At 33.6% G+C, this 18,624-nt stretch overlaps 1 protein-coding gene across 1 annotated transcript; it reads left to right on the top strand.

Moving 5' to 3' along the window:
• The first annotated feature begins 2,719 nt into the window (after window positions 1-2,719).
• Window positions 2,720-6,481, top strand: LOC141301025 (DNA-binding protein RFX7-like). Its single transcript, XM_073831279.1, has 2 exons — window positions 2,720-3,019; window positions 3,101-6,481. Exons 1-2 carry the CDS (start codon window positions 2,720-2,722, stop codon window positions 6,479-6,481), a joined length of 3,681 nt encoding a protein of 1,226 aa, XP_073687380.1.
• The last annotated feature ends 12,143 nt before the right edge of the window (window positions 6,482-18,624 follow it).

An 18,624-nucleotide genomic window follows, 5' to 3' on the forward strand; every position in this document is an offset into this window, starting at 1 on the left:
AGGAATAAATGTGACCCTGGACCACAAAACCAGTCTTAAGTGGGTCAAAATTATTGATTTTTCTTTTATGTCAAAAATCATTAGGAAATTAAGTAAAGATCATGTTCCATGAAGATTTTTTGTAAAATTCCTACTGTAAACCTATCAAAATGTAATTTTTGATTAGTAATATGCATTGCTAAGAACTTAATTTGGACAACTTTAAAGGTGATTTTCTCAGTATTTAGATTTTTTGCACCCTTAGATTTCAGATTTTCAAATAGATGTATCTCGACCAAATATTGTCCTATCCTAACAAACAATATATCAATAGAAAGCTTATTTATTGAGCTTTCATATGATATATATATATATATATATATATATATATATATATATCTCAGTTTTGTAAAATTTAACCTTATGACTGGTTTTGTGGTCCCGGGTCACAAATTACATTTTTAGGGCCCTATAAATTTAGCATTGTTTTTAACAAATTGTTCAAAAATCAAATTTTTTTTTTCGATTCCATTTTTTTTTTCTTTTTTTTTTTCTATACTCCTTTTTAAATGGCTAAATTAAATATTATTAATCAAAGCACGTTCAATTAAAATCATAAAACTTTTACAATTTCACATCAGTTTATTAAAAGTATAACAAAAGTGACGTGTTTAGGGCCCTGTGAAATTATCAGAAATTCTATGTAGTGTATTTAAATTTTTTGGTTATTATATATTTAAATAAAAGCAAAAAACATTCATTTTATTTTAATTACTGACAATTAAACAAACTTTGTTTTATTTAAAATTAAAACTGAGAAGAAATGTGTGATTATTCCTTAAATTCCTTAAGTTCTAATCATTTTAGTAGTAGTAGTAGTAGTAGTATGTAGGGCTGCAACGATTCGTCGACGTTGTCGACAAAAATCGATAATAGAAATAGTCGACAATGAATTTCATTGTCGATGTTGTCGCCAGACAACCGAGTGAGGCATCTTTCTGCCGAGAGTCGCACATACGCAGCTTCTATGCTGAGCGATAACATACAGAAATGGCGGCGTCCAACGCAGCAGCTGCGCGTACCAAAACACGCCCGTTTCACACATACTCCGTCTGCAGTACGTTTTTTTTTCCACACCCATGTTAACGGATTAGAACGTTCACAGTGTACGGACTGCAAATGCGTTCTGTGTGAAAGCAAAACGAGTCTGTGCTTCTTCTGCACCGCATACGTAACGCACACGGACTGTAGACGCACTGCAGACTGAGTATGTATGAAACAGGCGTAAAGTTTGGGAGCATTTTAGCCTGCTACGGCGAATTAAAATATTACCTGCATGGTTTGTAAAGCAGTCCTTGCGCATCACGGCAGCACCTCTGTGATGCACGAACATTTAAAGAGAAAGCACGTCGGACAGTTAAATGAAACGGAGTTTGGCTGGCCTCGGTAAGATTTAAATAACATGGAAGCCAATACGTTTTGTTTTGGATATACATTTTTGTTTACTGTTTTATTGCTGCTGATGGTTTACAGGAAGAAAATGTTTACTTGATTTTAATTTATTTTTTCTTATAAAACAAATGTGCCTGTCCATTAAAAAATTATAGAGTTTCTTAATTTATGCATTTATGTCTGTACTGACCGAGCACTGTGCCTAATTGGTTTTAGACAGGGCATTTTTATTTACTTTTAGTATGAATTGGCCTATCAGCAGCAAAATATGCATTTTTCATTGAAGTACCCCCTTCTTTCTTGTGTTTACTATAATTTTCCACATAATTAAAGCAATCTCATGCTAAATTTGAGAAAAATTGAATAATTATCCGATTAGTCGACTAATCGTTTCAATAGTCGGTGACTAGTCGACTATTAAAATAGTCGTTAGTTGCAGCCCTAGTAGTATGTGGGTCAAAGATGAAAAAGGGTTTAAAATCACTTTTGTACATTTATTTTGACGTGGACATCTTAACGTCTTTGACCTATGTACATTCTACTGAACAATGGTAATATAGTTATGGCACAAATTCAATTTTCTATTTCTAAATTTTACTGTTTTTGCTGTACTTTGGATCAAATAAATGCAGGCTTGGTGAGCAGAATATAAAAACAGAAAATCCTACTGGTCAAAAACTTTTGACACTTGTATGCATGACATTGAATGCATTTGCTTTTTAAAAAAAATTGCACTGATGCCTTGTGAATTGTTGTCAACCTTTACAATGCCCTACGTACTGCTACAGTGGGCTGAGGAAAAAAGCATTTGTGCACATGCCGTCACTCCCTAACCTGGACTTACACAAATCAGGAGATGGGGTCAGTATCCTGTTCCTGCCAAATCCTAAACGAGAGATTCATATCATGCCCTTATTGAGCATTGCGTTGGTTTTCAAATAAAGTTTGTGCAAAGTTTGATAAGCAGATCCTCTCTTATCGCTCCACTTCTTTAGTGTGAGTTGTTGGAGTCGACCGGACAGTCTCCCAGTGCTGAGGACGAGATGCGCTCGGCAGCTTGCGGTCTGGTCTGCGAATGGGCTCAGAAGGTTTTGAGTCGCCAGTTTGATAGCGTGGAGGAACTTGCACGCTTTCTTCTCAACAGTCACTATATAGGCACTAAGTCCATGGCAGCTCTTACTGTTATGACTGGAACCCCAACAGGCAAGACACAAAATTTACCTCGCAGACTGGTTGCACAATGTTCATTTCTTCGTTTTTAACTTGATTTCTTTGATTAAAACCAGGTATGAAAACCCCTACGCCTGCCTCTGCCTTTGTGCCAACTGGTGAAGCCAACTCATTCCAGCCCCAAGTGAAGACCCTCCCTTCCCCTTCTGTAGACGCCAAACAGCAGCTTCAGCGGAAGATCCAAAAGAAACAGCAGGAGCAGAAGCTCACCTCTCCTTTGCCCACCGATGCCCAGGCCAGAAGGGCAGAGGCGGGCACACCTGGCCCTGGATCCAGCCTGACCTCTGGAAGTCCTGCACTATTGTCCCCTCAACCAACCATAGGCTTTGTGGTGTCTGCTGTTCCAAGTCCTATCACAGTAAGGAAATTTTGGTTGAGAACACTGATGATTTGACATTGCTGAATTGACGGATGATTTAGATTGTGCTTTACTTTGCAGGTTCAGAGAAACAGGCAACTGATGACCTCTCCAAGTCCTGTTGGGGCGGCAGAGGGAAAAGTCGTACCTGTTAACTTCCAGGTTGTGACACAACCTGTTAAGCAGTCCCCAAAAACGCCCCAGAATATCCCTGCCAGCCCAGTTGGTGACCGCTTGGCCCGACACCGATATGCCCAGATTTTACCTAAACCCTCCGCAACAAGCGCCATTGCACTTCGTTCGCCCCCAACGCTCCTCATCACCAACAGCCCCATCAAGACGGTGATGCCCACGCCCCATGTTAGCTCTGTAAATGTAGTCAAGATGACTGCAATATCATTAGCGCCTACCAGTAGCAGTAGTAGTAGTAGTACTCCTACCCCGTTGCGACCTGCTTCAGCAGGAATTAGTAGCACAGCTTCCCTGGAGGAATCTATCCAAACCCAGCAAGCTCAGAATGGGGCGTCGATCATGTCTCTTCAGTCATTTGGGAAAGCTGGACGTCCCTCCACGACCCCAACCCCGTTAGCGTCCACTGTTACCAATGAAGTAAAAGTGACATTCGAAGCTGTGAATGACAGTAGCTCAGCTACTGCTGTTGATAAACAAAGCACTGCGTCAGGGGCAAGCAAGAATGAAAGAGCCACTAAATTCAGGGCTTCCAGTGAACCCTCTCTTCTTATTAAGGCGTCCCCTGTGCCTGAGAGAGTGACAAGGGCCAAGAGTGACTCCACAAACCCTTCAAGTACAATCATGGGGGCTCTTGCCCCAAGCAGCAATAACAACGATCAACCAGAAAGTACTTTGTATTTAACTGTTACTAGCCAGAATGTAGATGCAGAGTTGTCATCCATTTGTGCGGTGGCAACCGCGAGCACTTCTAAGGATGTCGGTCTCGCTCCAAAAAGTCCTCGGAAACGCTCTGCGTCTGTATTGGAAACCCACACAATCCCAGTTAAAAGAGTATTCATTTCCCAGCAACCTTTAGATGTTGGCAGCAATGCCAAACCTGGTATTGTAATAGCAGCCAAGAAGATTCAGAGACCCGGCACCCCGGCAAGACCAGAGAGCGCTCCATGCAAAGTTACACTGAAACCGAGTAGCTCTCTTCCGACTCAAATCTTAGCTCTTTCCGACACTCCCATCGGAGCCCTGAACACCCCCCAGACTGTTAATCCTCAGAGCTCTTCACAAATCGAGAACGAAGTTGCTGATATTAGCCCGAGCGAAACTGCTCCTGCTAACAGCGCAGCTTTGCTGCAGCAAATCAGCAGTGACGTTTCTCAGGAGGTATCTGCTGTAAGTGAGCTCAAGAGTTCGCTGCAAGACTACTCGCATCAGATGCAAACCGAACACAAGCCGATCGCAGTAAATCCGTTGGCAAATGAGACCACCAGTCAGCTCACTCTTCAGCAGGACATTGTTGATTTTGCAGGAGGCCAAGCTAGCATAGACTATTTCCCCTTCAATGATGATGATATGACCCAGGACAGTATTGTAGAAGAGCTTGTACAGATGGAGGAACAAATGAAGCTGAACAGCAGCTTGCAGTCCTACCTGAGTTGCGTTGATATATCCCTACAAGGTCAAGCCACAGTTGGCCAAGGAACAATCCTGTCGCCCCATCAGACAGGTACACAATTTTACCATTCCTCCCACAGTAGCGCCACGCCAATCCACACGCCAACTCCGACACCTACGCCGACCCCAACACCTACTCCAACTCCTACCTCCGAGATGCTACCAGGGGGGCATAGCTTGACCAGAGAAAGCCCTTGTTCTCGAATGGCACCTGTTACCCCAGTGGATAGCATCTTAGGAGGGCGCCATACACCCATCAGCACTCCGCTGTCGAACTGCAGCAGCAGCGTTCCTCCGAGCCCCATCGAATGCCGCAATCCCTTTGCGTTCACTCCTATAAACTCCAGTATAACTGGATATCACGATGGTAGCGTCGTGTCTAGCAGTCCAGTAAAACCCATGCAAAGGCCAATGGCCACCCACCCAGATAAAGCCAAGCTGGAGTGGATCAACAACAGGTACAACAGCACCGCAGGGTCTCCTGTTATCTCCACCAACTCCACCATTGGTATTCTGCCCAGTTACCAGGATCTGGTCGAGGACCACTTCCGTAAGCCACACGCCTTTGCCATCCCAGGTCAATCCCTCCAGTCTCAATCGAGGCATCAGGACGGAACCTTGGGAAGGTTGACAACCGTTTCTCCAGTGCAACAAGGACAGCAAACCACCCTCGGTAGCAAGCAAGAAAGTTTCGCTGTTCCAGCTCCGCTGGACAACAAAGGGGCAGGAAGCACATCTGCATCTGGAGGGGCGACCTTCCGGTGTCGCAGTGTTAGCCCGGCAGTCCGCCAGCGAAACCTTAGTGGCACCACCGCACAAACAGTCACCGCCCCACGGTCTGTTGTTTCTCCCTTTAATTGCCCCTTGACATCTGAGGTCCTGAACATTTTGTCCAACAACCAGTCCGTGGTCAGTGCCACCAGCTTGGCCCAGAGGAGCCAATCAGTGCCGCTAAACATCATGATGCAGTCTGAGCTGCTGCCCGTCAGTCACCAGGCGCAGCAAAGCAATAGCGCTAAGATCACCACCGTGCTCCTTAGTAAAATGGACACGGATGGAGACGATGCAGTGCGAGGGCTAGGCGTAAACAACCTACCTGCAAATTACACAGCACGGATGAACTTAACCCAAATTCTGGAGACAACACAGGGCTTCCCCGGAGGCTCCAACTCTCAGAACCAGCAGTTGCCTCTGGATTCAAGCCCTTCGCCTTTTGACTTCCAGAAGACGGGTTACCTCATAAGCACGGGCGAGGAGCAAGTCACCTTCTCCGGTGGTGACACTCAAGCACAATCAGGCTCTGGACTGCAACAAGCGGAAGAGCAGCTTCAGCTCCAAGAGCCACAGTTGGAGCTGCAGGATCAACAGCTGCAACTCCAGGACCAACAACCGTTGCAAGACGACCCGGATCTCACCCAGCAGCACTTGTTGCCCCAAACCTCGCAGCAGGTCGTGGATCAGGAGCAGCAAGAGCAGCTGGACTTCAACACTACCGTCAAGGATCTCTTGGGGGAGGACAGCCTCAACCCCAGCTCGCAACTCGTCGGACAAGTGGCGTCGGAACTCAGCGCTGTCGCTTCTGACTTTTCCAGCGACATCCGGTTGACTTCTGACCTTTCGAGTAGCATTAATGACTTGAACACTTTGGACCCCAACTTGCTGTTCGACCCCAGTCAGCAGCAGGACCAATATGAAGACGCCACACTGGAAGAACTGAAGAACGACCCTCTGTTTCAGCAGATTTGCAGCGATACTGTGAACTCTGCTGGCTTCGATTGGCTGGAGAATAAAGACCAGCCAACCGTGGAAATGTTGGGATAATGTTATTTCCTGTTCCTTTACTGTTGATGTTGCTGTTGTCGTCGTTGTTTATATTTATGGTTTTCGTTTTTTTTTTTGTATCGCGACGTTTTGTGTAAAAGTATTGAATGACGTGTCTGTGCAGCAAAAATCTGGACGCTTTGGACTGTCCAGTGTAAAGTGCCAGCCTGAGGTAAATCTCTTACAGGCATGTGCTTTATCTATCAGAATTTTTTACAATCGTTTCGTTTGTATTCCTGTTTGATTTCATGGATCATTCCAGTCATTTCTCCCCACTCAAAAGTCATTCACAGTGGGCGGTCAGATATTTCCTCTGGTTCCAGCTGGTAGTGAAGTACGTTCAGGATAGTGAAACATCACCTGGTGCACAAGCATATCCCTCTTTTATATATTTCCTCCCACTAAAACCATAGTTGAGATTGAGAACATGCATGCTTAATTTGCTCTCGTATTTCAACGAAATGCAATATTCCAAGTAACGAATCGTCGACGTTGGGGAAACGAGTTTTTGCGAGTTTGGTAGGATTGCCCCCAAATAGTACAGCAGAGGTGAAATATCACATCTACATATCGTAAATCAGTCAGTTCAATGAACTGCAAAGATTTTAGGTGCTACTTGGTGCTGACTTAAAGAATCGCATTTACTGTACCTTTCATCAGCCGTCATTCGTTGCGTCAAAGTGATTTTACACATTTTTCGAGGAAAAAGGTATCTAAGGCCATAAAACTTGTACTGTTAAATTCAAACTTGTTGGGGAGGGATGATATATTTTGCTTTTGTTTTGGGAAAAAATGGAAAGATAAGACTCGCCTGCCTTATTTCCAGAGTCTAAGGCCTTATTGAAGGCTTCTGAATTTAAAGAACAAACTTGGTGCACTTGTCGTGAATTAGCAGTTCTCCATCTTGGATGGTTGCTAGCCATTTTGCAGGCTATTTTAGCGCATCATTTCAAACTGGTAGTGACGATGGTATGGTGACGGCTAGATATTCTTACCAACTCGAGATCAACCTGTGTCGTTTCTCCAGCCTTAACTCCATACCAAAGAGAACAAGAGATTGCGGTTGCGATCCGTTGTGGTTTCCATCTTCAATCGCCCGTCATCTGAAAGAATCTGTTTTCGTTTTGTTTCTATGCTGAAGTGAATTTGCTTTTGTGTAAATTATGTATATGGCGGATGTATAGATTAACTATGGATGGAGAGCATGTTGACGAAGTTGACGAAGGCTACGTTTCTAGACTAGTGTTTGTAAAAAGGACATAGTTGTCATCATGAGATTTCCATTTTATCCAGACGCTAACGGTGATGATTTGTAGGTAGATTCGAGTGCCCTTAAGAAGAAAACGCTGATCATAACGAGTCCGTAGCCAGCACGATATTTCGCTTGTTACGTTTCTGGCTTCCTGTGATTGTGCTAGTAAATGTCAGGTCTGTAGCTTGCTAATGTACCATTTTTCTTAGGAGTTTATCGGTGATGTGTAAACGAAGAGAGGATATTATAGCATGGAGAGAAAAAAAAAAAGAAAGTAGATGAGGCTAAAATATAAAGTTAATTTTATCGTGACCTAGCTAAATGTTGTGTGCAGAGACGAATCAAAAGAACAGACACTGGAAATGGTTTGAAAACGTTCATCTTATTGCACTAAAAGTTGCGTTTCTTTTTCACGTCGACAAACAACAATTGGTGCGCGCGTTGTTTTTCTTCTGACGACAATAAATGGGGAGTTTCTCAATGAATAATTGCCTTGTGTAGCAATGAGCTCTAATCTCAATGAGATCCGCGTTGTGTACGACTTCTCGTACTTGAGAAGACAATACGAAAATACCAGATTTAAAAGACAAAAACAAGCCAACATGCTTTACCATGTTATAAAACGACTGTATGTGCGCATGTATGTTAAACTATCTATGGTAGTATTTGTTGTGACCACTCCTTTAGCCAATCAAAACAGGACGAGAGGGGACAAAAAGTAGTTCTGCAGAAGCTATATGCATTTTACGATGTTTACTAAGTTACAAAAAAAAAAAAAACAAGTCTGTTTCTGTTCATGAATGTCGTTCTTGTTTTTCCTTTTGAATATATCTTCAATTTTATAAATATATATATATGAGAAAATGCCTATGTGAAGAAAGCTGTACAGATTTTTTATGTTATTAAGGCACTGATTAATTAGCGTTTTTTATTTTGCCAGTAAGACTCCAGTCGTCTTTTTGATACACAGGGTTTGACGCCGCAGATGTCCGTTCGTCAGGTCGGTCCCGGTAGAGAAACATGTTCATTCTGTCTGTCCGTTTTGGATCTGTAGATTTGAGCCTCTGATGTGCTGGTTTATCTGCTCTATGTGGACAGTAGCTTGTTAATATTGCAGAAGCGTTTCAGCGATGTTTTGTTCTTTTCTCCTTTTTTGTTTTTCCAATGGAAAGTACTCACAGGTGAGATTTTTTAAGTGGTTTTAAAAGCCAATAAACATTTTTTAAACAACACTCTGTTGTCCTGAAGTGTGTCCGGTGTGAGCATAACTGTTGGCGCCCTCTGTTGGTTCATATTGACACTGCAGCACAAAAAGACAGGGTTTAATCATAAAAACAATAATTCTAATATTCTAATTCTAATTCTAAATTGTAGTTGTTTTTCCCAAAAATATTAAAAAGTTTTCTCTTTAACTTAATTGCATTTTTGTTTTTGTTTTTCTTAGCAAAAAATAAATATCATACATTTCTCCCTAATTTACGCAAGACGCCCATTAAAATGTTATTCGGTGTCAGGAATGTTTACAACAGAAATCAATTTATGACATAATGAATACATTTCACCCCAAATACTAATTAGTTGTAATTCTACTAGGGTTGGGTATCATTTGAATTTTATCGATTCCCAATTTCGTAAAAAACAACAACAAAAGTCAAACATTAATATATCAAACATGTTTATTTTCAGTGCCTTTTTTAGGGTTAATATTTATTTTTTCACACTTGTAGTCAGTAATTTTGAAAGACAACAGGGAATTAAAAAACATAAATCTGATTCATGATTTATTGTTTTAATCTATTGACAGACCTAACAATACATTGAATTTTGTTAACTAATACACATGAAATGGTTACTCCAGCCCAGAATTAAAATTTTGTCATTTTTCTACATTATTTAAATTTGCCCATTCATCAGTAAGAATTTTTTTATTCATTTAAAACTTAATATGCTCCCTTATTCTTTATACATTTTAATATGTACAAGTCAGAATAAGCATGTTTGATTTTTTTTTACGTAAATATTGTTACACTGAATGAAATTGTAACATTATTTCAACCTAATTTTGACATTTTATTTCTTTAAAAACTTCTTTGAAACCTCTTGTGCGTTCAAAAAAAAAATGTTACACATAGGTGCAAAATGGACAAAAATATGATTTATTAATATTGTTTCCACTTTCACTCATTTTTTTAGCATCTGTTCTATCCTTAGATACCAAACATTCATACATTTTCTGAATTGTAACCCTTTAAATGCTGGTTTGTTTACATAATGCCACGGGTGTTTTTTTTTTTTTTTTTTTCTGAAAAAATGAAAAATAGTAGTTAATTTCCATATGCTAAATGCTAAGCAGAATTTTTTTCTTTGCTTATTAGATTCTTGAGTGTGTCAGTGAAGAACAACAACATTCATTTAGAGGCATTTATATTTTATGTAGTGTTAGATTTTTTTTAAAAAATGCCAATTTGGAAAAAAAAATGGCACAATCTAGTAAAAAATGGTAAAAATGTCAAATTTGAAGCCTTGCCGATAGAATGAATGCCTATTAGCAAATATAGCATCATTTTATAGTCAAATGGCCCTGGGTTAAAAAATTGCAGTTTTAATGGGTTTCAATTTTGAAGGAAATAATGGTGAAATATTAAAATTTAAAAAATAAACTAAACACCTGAGCCAAGAAAACACAACAAAATTGAATATGCTCCCTTATTCTTTTATACATTTTAATATGTACAAGTCAGAATAAGCTGAATACACTGAATGACAATGTAACATTATTTTAACCTAATTTTTACATTTTATTTCTTCAAAAACTTATTTGAAACCTTAACCCTTGTGCGTTCAAAAAAAAAAGTTACAAATAGGTGCAAAATGGACAAAAATGTCCATAAAAATATGATTTATTAATATTTTTTTCCACTTTGATGTCGATTTTTTTTAACCAGCATCTGTTCTATCCATAGATACCAAACATTCATTAATTTTCTGAATTGTAACCCTTTAAATGCTGGTTTGTTTGCATAATGCCACAGGTGTTTTTTTTTTATGAAAAAATTAAAAATAGTAATTTCCATATACTAAATGCTAAGCAGAATTGTTTTCTTTGCTTATTAGATTCTTGGGTGTGTCAGTGAAGAACAACAACATTCATTTTGAGACATTTATATGTTTATGTAGTGTTAGATTTTTTTTTTTTTTATGTATATGCCAAATTTGAAAAAAAAATGGCACAATCTAGTAAAAAATGGTAAAAATGTACAATTTGAAGCCTTGCAGATAGAATGAATGCCTATTAGCAAATATTGCATCATTTTATAGTCAAATGGCCCTGGGTTAAAAATTGCAGTTTTAATGGGTTTTTAATGTGGACAGTTTTGTCCTTAAGGTCCTGAGTGTGAGTATTTTTGTACGGAGGGTAAAATACATTTTTTTTTGAAGGAAATAATGGTGAAATATTAAAATTTAAAAAATAAAATAAACACCTGAGCCAAGAAAACACAATAAAATTTAATATGCTTCCTTATTCTTTTATACATTTTAATATGTACAAGTCAGAATAAGCATGTTGTTTGAATTTTTACATAAATATTGTTACACTGAATGACAATGTTACATTATTTTAACCTAATTTTGACATTTTATTTCTTCAAAAACTTATTTGAAACCTTAACCCTTGTGCGTTCAAAAAAAAAAGTTACAAATAGGTGCAAAATGGACAAAAATGTCCATAAAAATATGATTTATTAATATTTTTTTCCACTTTGATGTCGATTTTTTTTTAACCAGCATCTGTTCTATCCATAGATACCAAACATTCATTCATTTTCTGAATTGTAACCCTTAAATGCTGGTTTGTTTGCATAATGCCACAGGTGTTTTTTTTTTTATGAAAAAATTAAAAATAGTAATTTCCATATACTAAATGCTAAGCAGAATTGTTTTCTTTGCTTATTTGATTCTTGGGTGTCAGTGAAGAACAACAACATTCATTTTGAGACATTTATATGTTTATGTAGGGTTAGATTTTTTTTTTTTATGTATATGCCAAATTTGAAAAGAAATGGCACAATCTAGTAAAAAATGGTAAAAATGTACAATTTGAAGCCTTGCCGATAGAATGAATGCCTATTAGCAAATATTGCATCATTTTATAGTCAAATGGCCCTGGGTTAAAAATTGCAGTTTTAATGGGTTTCGATGTGGACATTTTTGTCCTTAAGGTCCTGAGTGTGAGTATTTTTTGTACGGAGGGTAAAATTGATTTTTTTGAAGGAAATGGTGGTGAAATATTAAAATTAAAAAAATAAACTAAACACCTGAGCCAAAAATGTATGCAGTTGTCATTAACACAGGCTCACTTATAACAAAAACTAAACTGAAATGGACACAAATGTCCATAAGGTCGCACAAAGGTTAAGAGTAGACACTTTACTTACATTTAATGTGCTTTCTATGGGCATATAATCACTTTTGTGAATTTCTTTTGATGTGGACATCTTAATGCCTTTGACCCATAACCAGAAAACTTATTTAAAAAGCATTTAAGAATTCAAATCTTAGATCTAAGAAGATCCTTCTATTATTTATTGAACCCCTCAATAGTATTTCAAATATCAGAAAGCTTAATATATAGCCTAAAAAAATCATAATTTATTGGGACTTTTCATTCGGGAGCTGGCTGTCCCGAACCCTAACCACTAAATTTCAACTTGATATTGAAATCATTTTTGTATTTTTATTTTTTTTTCCATTATTGTTTTTTTTTCCATTAAGTTTTCTTTTTTTTTTTTTCTTTTTTTTTTACAAAAAGTGTCATGATTTACAAAGAAAAAAAAAACTTGAGCTAGGTTCAAAAGTATTTACAATTATCACGACCAAAACATTTGGAGAAGTTAAGGTAGTGACATTTTTGTTTTTGGCGGGTTATTCCCTAAAATTGTCACGACCAAAACATGTCATTATTTCGGTAGTGACAAAAGGGAATACATACTCATTTATTTGAGTGAAATAAGCAAAATTTAATGACAAATGTTAAATGATAACATTTTATTCACTTGAATTTGATAATATTTGTATTTTTCATGACTAAAACAGAATTAAAATAAAATAAAATAATAAATATGACAAATCAAAATTCTCAAAAAAATTCATTAAAACTACAATTGAAAATATCTTACTTAAAATGTTAATAATAATAATAATAATAATAATAATAATATGTCAAATGACAAAATGTACTTAGGTTTATTTACAGATTACAGCTTCTTTAAAATTGAAAATATAAAAGTTAAATATTATTCAAAATATTAATAAAATCATTTTGTTATTTAAAAAAAACATACATTTTAACTAAAATAAAAATATATAAAGACTACTTTGCTATTTACTACATAAAAAATAATTACAAATAAAATATAAAAATTACATCTTATTCAAAATATTTATAAAATCTTTTTTGGTTATTAAAAACAAAAACAAATGTTAACTGAAATAAAATCACATATATATAATCAGAATATTAAAATGATTCTGAAGAATCATGTGACACTGAAGACTGCAATGATGCTGAAAATCCAGCTTTGATCGCAGAAATAAATTACATTTTAAAATATATTCAAATAGGAAGCAGTTATTTTAAATAGTAAAAATATTTTTAAAAATTTACTGTTTTTTCTGTGCTTAGAATCAAATAAACACAGGTTTGGTGAGCAGAAGAGACATGTTTAAAAAACATTACAAATATTACTGTTCAAAAAATGTATATATAATCACTTACTAGGGAAGATCACTGATTCATTATGTATTTTACTGTTTGAAGGTTTGATCGACAAGATATGCTGTAATATAATATTTATAATATAAAACAACTCATAAAAACATAATTTTCACATTTTTTTCGCTAAGGAAACATTCAAATTTACTTTAGTTTTAAAAATAAAAATGAGTAAAAAAAAATTTAGACATGATTATTTGAATCGGTATAAATTTCGAATTATTTTTACTATTTAAAATAACTGCTTTCTATTTGAATATATTTTAAAATGTAATTTATTCTTATGATCAAAGCTGGATTTTCAGCAAATACTTAGAAGACTGCACTAATGATGCTGAAAATCCAGCTTTGATCGCAGAAATAAATTACATTTTAAAATGCATACAAATAGAAAGCGGATATTTTAAATAATAAAATATTTTAAAAAATGTACTGCTTTTTCTGTACTTTGAATCAAATAAACACAGGTTTGGTGAGCAAAAGAGACATCTTTAAAAAAACATTAAAAATATTACTGTTCAAAAAATCTGTATATAATCACTTACTAGGGAAGATCACTGATTAATTATGTATTTTACTGTTTGAAGGTTTGATCGACAAGGTATGCCGTAATATAATATTTATAATATAAAACAACTCATAAAAACATAATTTTCACATTTTTTTCGCTAAGGAAACATTCATATTTACTTTAGTTTTAAAAATAAAAATGAGTAAAAAAAAATTAGACATGATTATTTGAATCGGTATAAATTTTGAGTTATTTTTACTATTTAAAATAACTGCTTTCTATTTGAATATATTTTAAAATGTAATTTATTCTTATGATCAAAGCTGGATTTTCAGCAAATACTTAGAAGACTGCACTAATGATGCTGAAAATCCAGCTTTGATCGCAGAAATAAATTACATTTTAAATTGCATACAAATAGAAAGCGGATATTTTAAATAATAAAAATATTTCAAAATTTGACTGCTTTTTCTGTACTTTGAATCAAATAAACACAAGTTTGGTGAGCAAAAGAGACATCTAAAAAACATTAAAAATATTACTGTTCAAAAAATCTGTATATAATCACTTACTAGGGAAGATCACTGATTCATTATGTATTTTACTGTTTGAAGGTTTGATCGACAAGATATGCTGTAATATAATATTTATAATATAAAACAACTCATAAAAACAATTTTCACATTTTTTTCGTTAAGGAAACATTCAAATTTACTTTAGTTTTAAAAATAAAAATGAGTAAAAAATTTTTAGACATGATTATTTGAATCGGTATAAATTTTGAATTATTTTTACTATTTAAAATAACTGCTTTCTATTTAAATATATATTAAAATGTAATTTATTCTTATGATCAAAGCTGCATTTTCAGCAAATACTTAGAAGACTGCACTAATGATGCTGAAAATCCAGCTTTGATCGCAGAAATAAATTACATTTTAAATTGCATACAAATAGAAAGCGGATATTTTAAATAATAAAAATATTTCAAAATTTGACTGCTTTTTCTGTACTTTGAATCAAATAAACACAGGTTTAGTGAGCAAAAGAGACATCTTTAAAAAAACATTACAAATATTACTGTTCAAAAAATCTGTATATAATCACTTACTAGGGAAGATCACTGATTCATTATGTATTTTACTGTTTGAAGGTTTGATCAACAAGGTATGCCGTAATATAATATTTATAATATAAAACAACTCATAAAAACATAATTTTCACATTTTTTTCGCTAAGGAAACATTCATATTTACTTTAGTTTTAAAAATAAAAATGAGTAAAAAAAATTTAGACATGATTATTTGAATCGGTATAAATTTTGAATTATTTTTACTATTTAAAATAACTGCTTTCTATTTGAATATATTTTAAAATTTAATTTATTCTTATGATCAAAGCTGGATTTTCAGCAAATACTTAGAAGACTGCACTAATGATGCTGAAAATCCAGCTTTGATCGCAGAAATAAATTACATTTTAAATTGCATACAAATAGAAAGCGGATATTTTAAATAATAAAAATATTTCAAAATTTGACTGCTTTTTCTGTACTTTGAATCAAATAAACACAGGTTTGGTGAGCAAAAGAGACATCTTTAAAAAACATTAAAAAATATTACTGTTCAAAAAATCTGTATATAGTCACTTACTAGGGAAGATCACTGATTCATTATGTATTTTACTGTTTGAAGGTTTGATCGACAAGATATGCTGTAATATAATATTTATAATATAAAACAACTCATAAAAACATAATTTTCACATTTTTTTCGCTAAGGAAACATTCAAATTTACTTTAGTTTTAAAAATAAAAATGAGTAAAAAATTTTAGACATGATTATTTGAATCGGTATAAATTTTGAATTATTTTTACTATTTAAAATAACTGCTTTCTATTTGAATATATTTTAAAATGTAATTTATTCTTATGATCAAAGCTGGATTTTCAGCAAATACTTAGAAGACTGCACTAATGATGCTGAAAATCCAGCTTTGATCGCAGAAATAAATTACATTTTAAAATGCATACAAATAGAAAGCGGATATTTTAAATAATAAAAATATTTCAAAATTTGACTGCTTTTTCTGTACTTTGAATCAAATAAACACAAGTTTGGTGAGCAAAAGAAACGTTTTTAAAAAACATTCAAAATCTTGTTTGTATTCCAGTTTCCTCGTTTTTGGGGTTTGTTGAAATCACCATCCCTAATTATGATCACTAACGACGCAGCAATAATAAATGTTCTTCTGCATATTCGATCATATGTGCTTTCGGGGGGGCATAGAGGTCATTCTGCCTAAGCCAGAGGTGGAAGGTCAGAGGTTGTGGAGAAGGGGGTTCACCCTGGCCGTGACTCTGACCAATGAGAGCGCAGCGTTCGGGTGTTGTGTCTCTTTCCCATGACCCCACACACATTCACACAATGCTAATGACCTCAGCCCTATTGATCCACGGGCCTGCTGTCACCACTGACCAACACAGAAACCTACAGCTGCTTTGCTGTGTAAGATGCTGTTTTATAGAGCAAATATGATATTCTAGCATAACTTAGTCTTATTGTGCTGAGAAAGATCGAACCCTCGGCGGCGAGAGGAGACGTGATCAATCAGTGATCGTCACTGATCAATAACTGATTAAACTGAGCACACAAACACACACGTGCTTCATCTGCTGAGCTTTATGTTCAGACTCATAAATACTGGAAAAACTGTCAAATTGAAACTATTTTCTATGTGAATATCTGTTAAAGTGTCATTTATTTCTGTGATACAAAGTTGAATTTTCAGCATCATTACTGCAGTCTTCAGTGTCACACGATCCTTCAGAAATCTTTCTAATATGCTGATTTATTATCAGTGTTGAAAACAGTTGTTCTGTTAAAATAAAAATTCTTTTGTAACATAAACTAGCATTTAAAAGTTTGTGGTCAGTTCTCTTTTTTGAAAGAAATGAATACTTTTATTTAGGAAGGATGTGTTACATTGATAAAAACATATATATATATATATATATATATATACATTAATAATAAATACTAAAATGTTTACTGAAATAAAAATAGTACTAATCAGTTATTTAACTTAAGTTTTGTAAATGAAATAAAAAAAATAATAACATCAAAATTATAGTTATTTTATTTCAGCTAAGCAATATTTCACATTTGATTAACTTGAACTTGATGTATCAATATAACTAAAAGTAAAACTGAAATAAAAAAGACATACCCATATTTACATAAATAAATAAAAATAAATAAAATTCTAAATATTAATTAACTTAAAATGAAACTTTTAAATGAAAAACATCAAAGTTAAATCTTATTCAAAATATTAATAAAAATCATTTTTGTTATTAAAAAAACATACATTTTAATTTAAATAAAAATATATAAAGACTACTTTACTATTTACTACTTAAAATGAAAATATAAAAATTACAAAATTATTATAAAAATATATAACATTTAAATAAATGAATAATTATGACAAAAGCGCTAAATATATATATATATATATATATATATATATATATATATATATATATATATATATACACACATATATACACCCAGTATATATACATATAAACATTAATAATAATAATAATTTGTTTCAGCTAGACAACATTTCACATTTTATTCAGTTGAACTTGATCTACTAATATAACTAAAAGTAAGACGGAAATAAAAAGATATACCCATATTTAAATAAATAAATACATAAGACAAAAACACAAAAAATACTAACATATTGAAAATAAAACAATATAAAGATAAAAACAAAACATTAATTAACTTTAAAATGGAAAATATAAAAGTTAAATCTTATTTGAAATATTAATAAAATCATTTTTATAAACATTAATAATAATAAAAAATAAAATGTTAACTGAAATTAAAATAAAAATAGTACTAATAAGTTATTTTACTTAAGTAAAATAAATTAAATAAACAATAAACTTAACTTAAAAGTAAAACTGAAATAAAAAAAGATATACAAATATTTAAATAAATAAATATGACAAAAAACTATAAAAAATACTAACTTATTCAAAATGAAAATTATAACAATAGGAACTAATTCAAAGTATGAATTACCTTTAAAATGGAAAATAGAAAAGTTACATCTTATTCAAAATATTAAAGTAATTTTTATAAAAAAAAAACATGTTAACTGAAATAAAATCATACATATAAATTATTACTAATATATATAAACATTAACAATAATAATAAAATAATATTTAAAATATTAAATCTAATTTAAAATAATAATAAAAATAAGTTATGTTATTAAAAAACAAATTTTATATGACAATAAAAAATATATAAACACTACTATTTACTACTTAAAAATAATTCAAATTAAAATATAAAAATTACACCTTATTCAAAATATTAATAAAATCATTTTTGTTAAAAACAAATATTAAGTGAAATAAAATCATATATATATATATACACACACATTAATAATGAGACATAAAAAACTAACATACTGAAATAAAAACAACTGTAACAGCCTCTCAGTGATACTAAAATAACTAAAGCACTCAATGTGAGAGTCAGAACAGTAAGTGTGTGTGTCAGATGTTTCTTCATTCT

Source organism: Garra rufa, chromosome 25, assembly GCF_049309525.1.
Source record: "Garra rufa chromosome 25, GarRuf1.0, whole genome shotgun sequence".
In the NCBI taxonomy this organism is placed as follows: domain Eukaryota; kingdom Metazoa; phylum Chordata; class Actinopteri; order Cypriniformes; family Cyprinidae; genus Garra; species Garra rufa.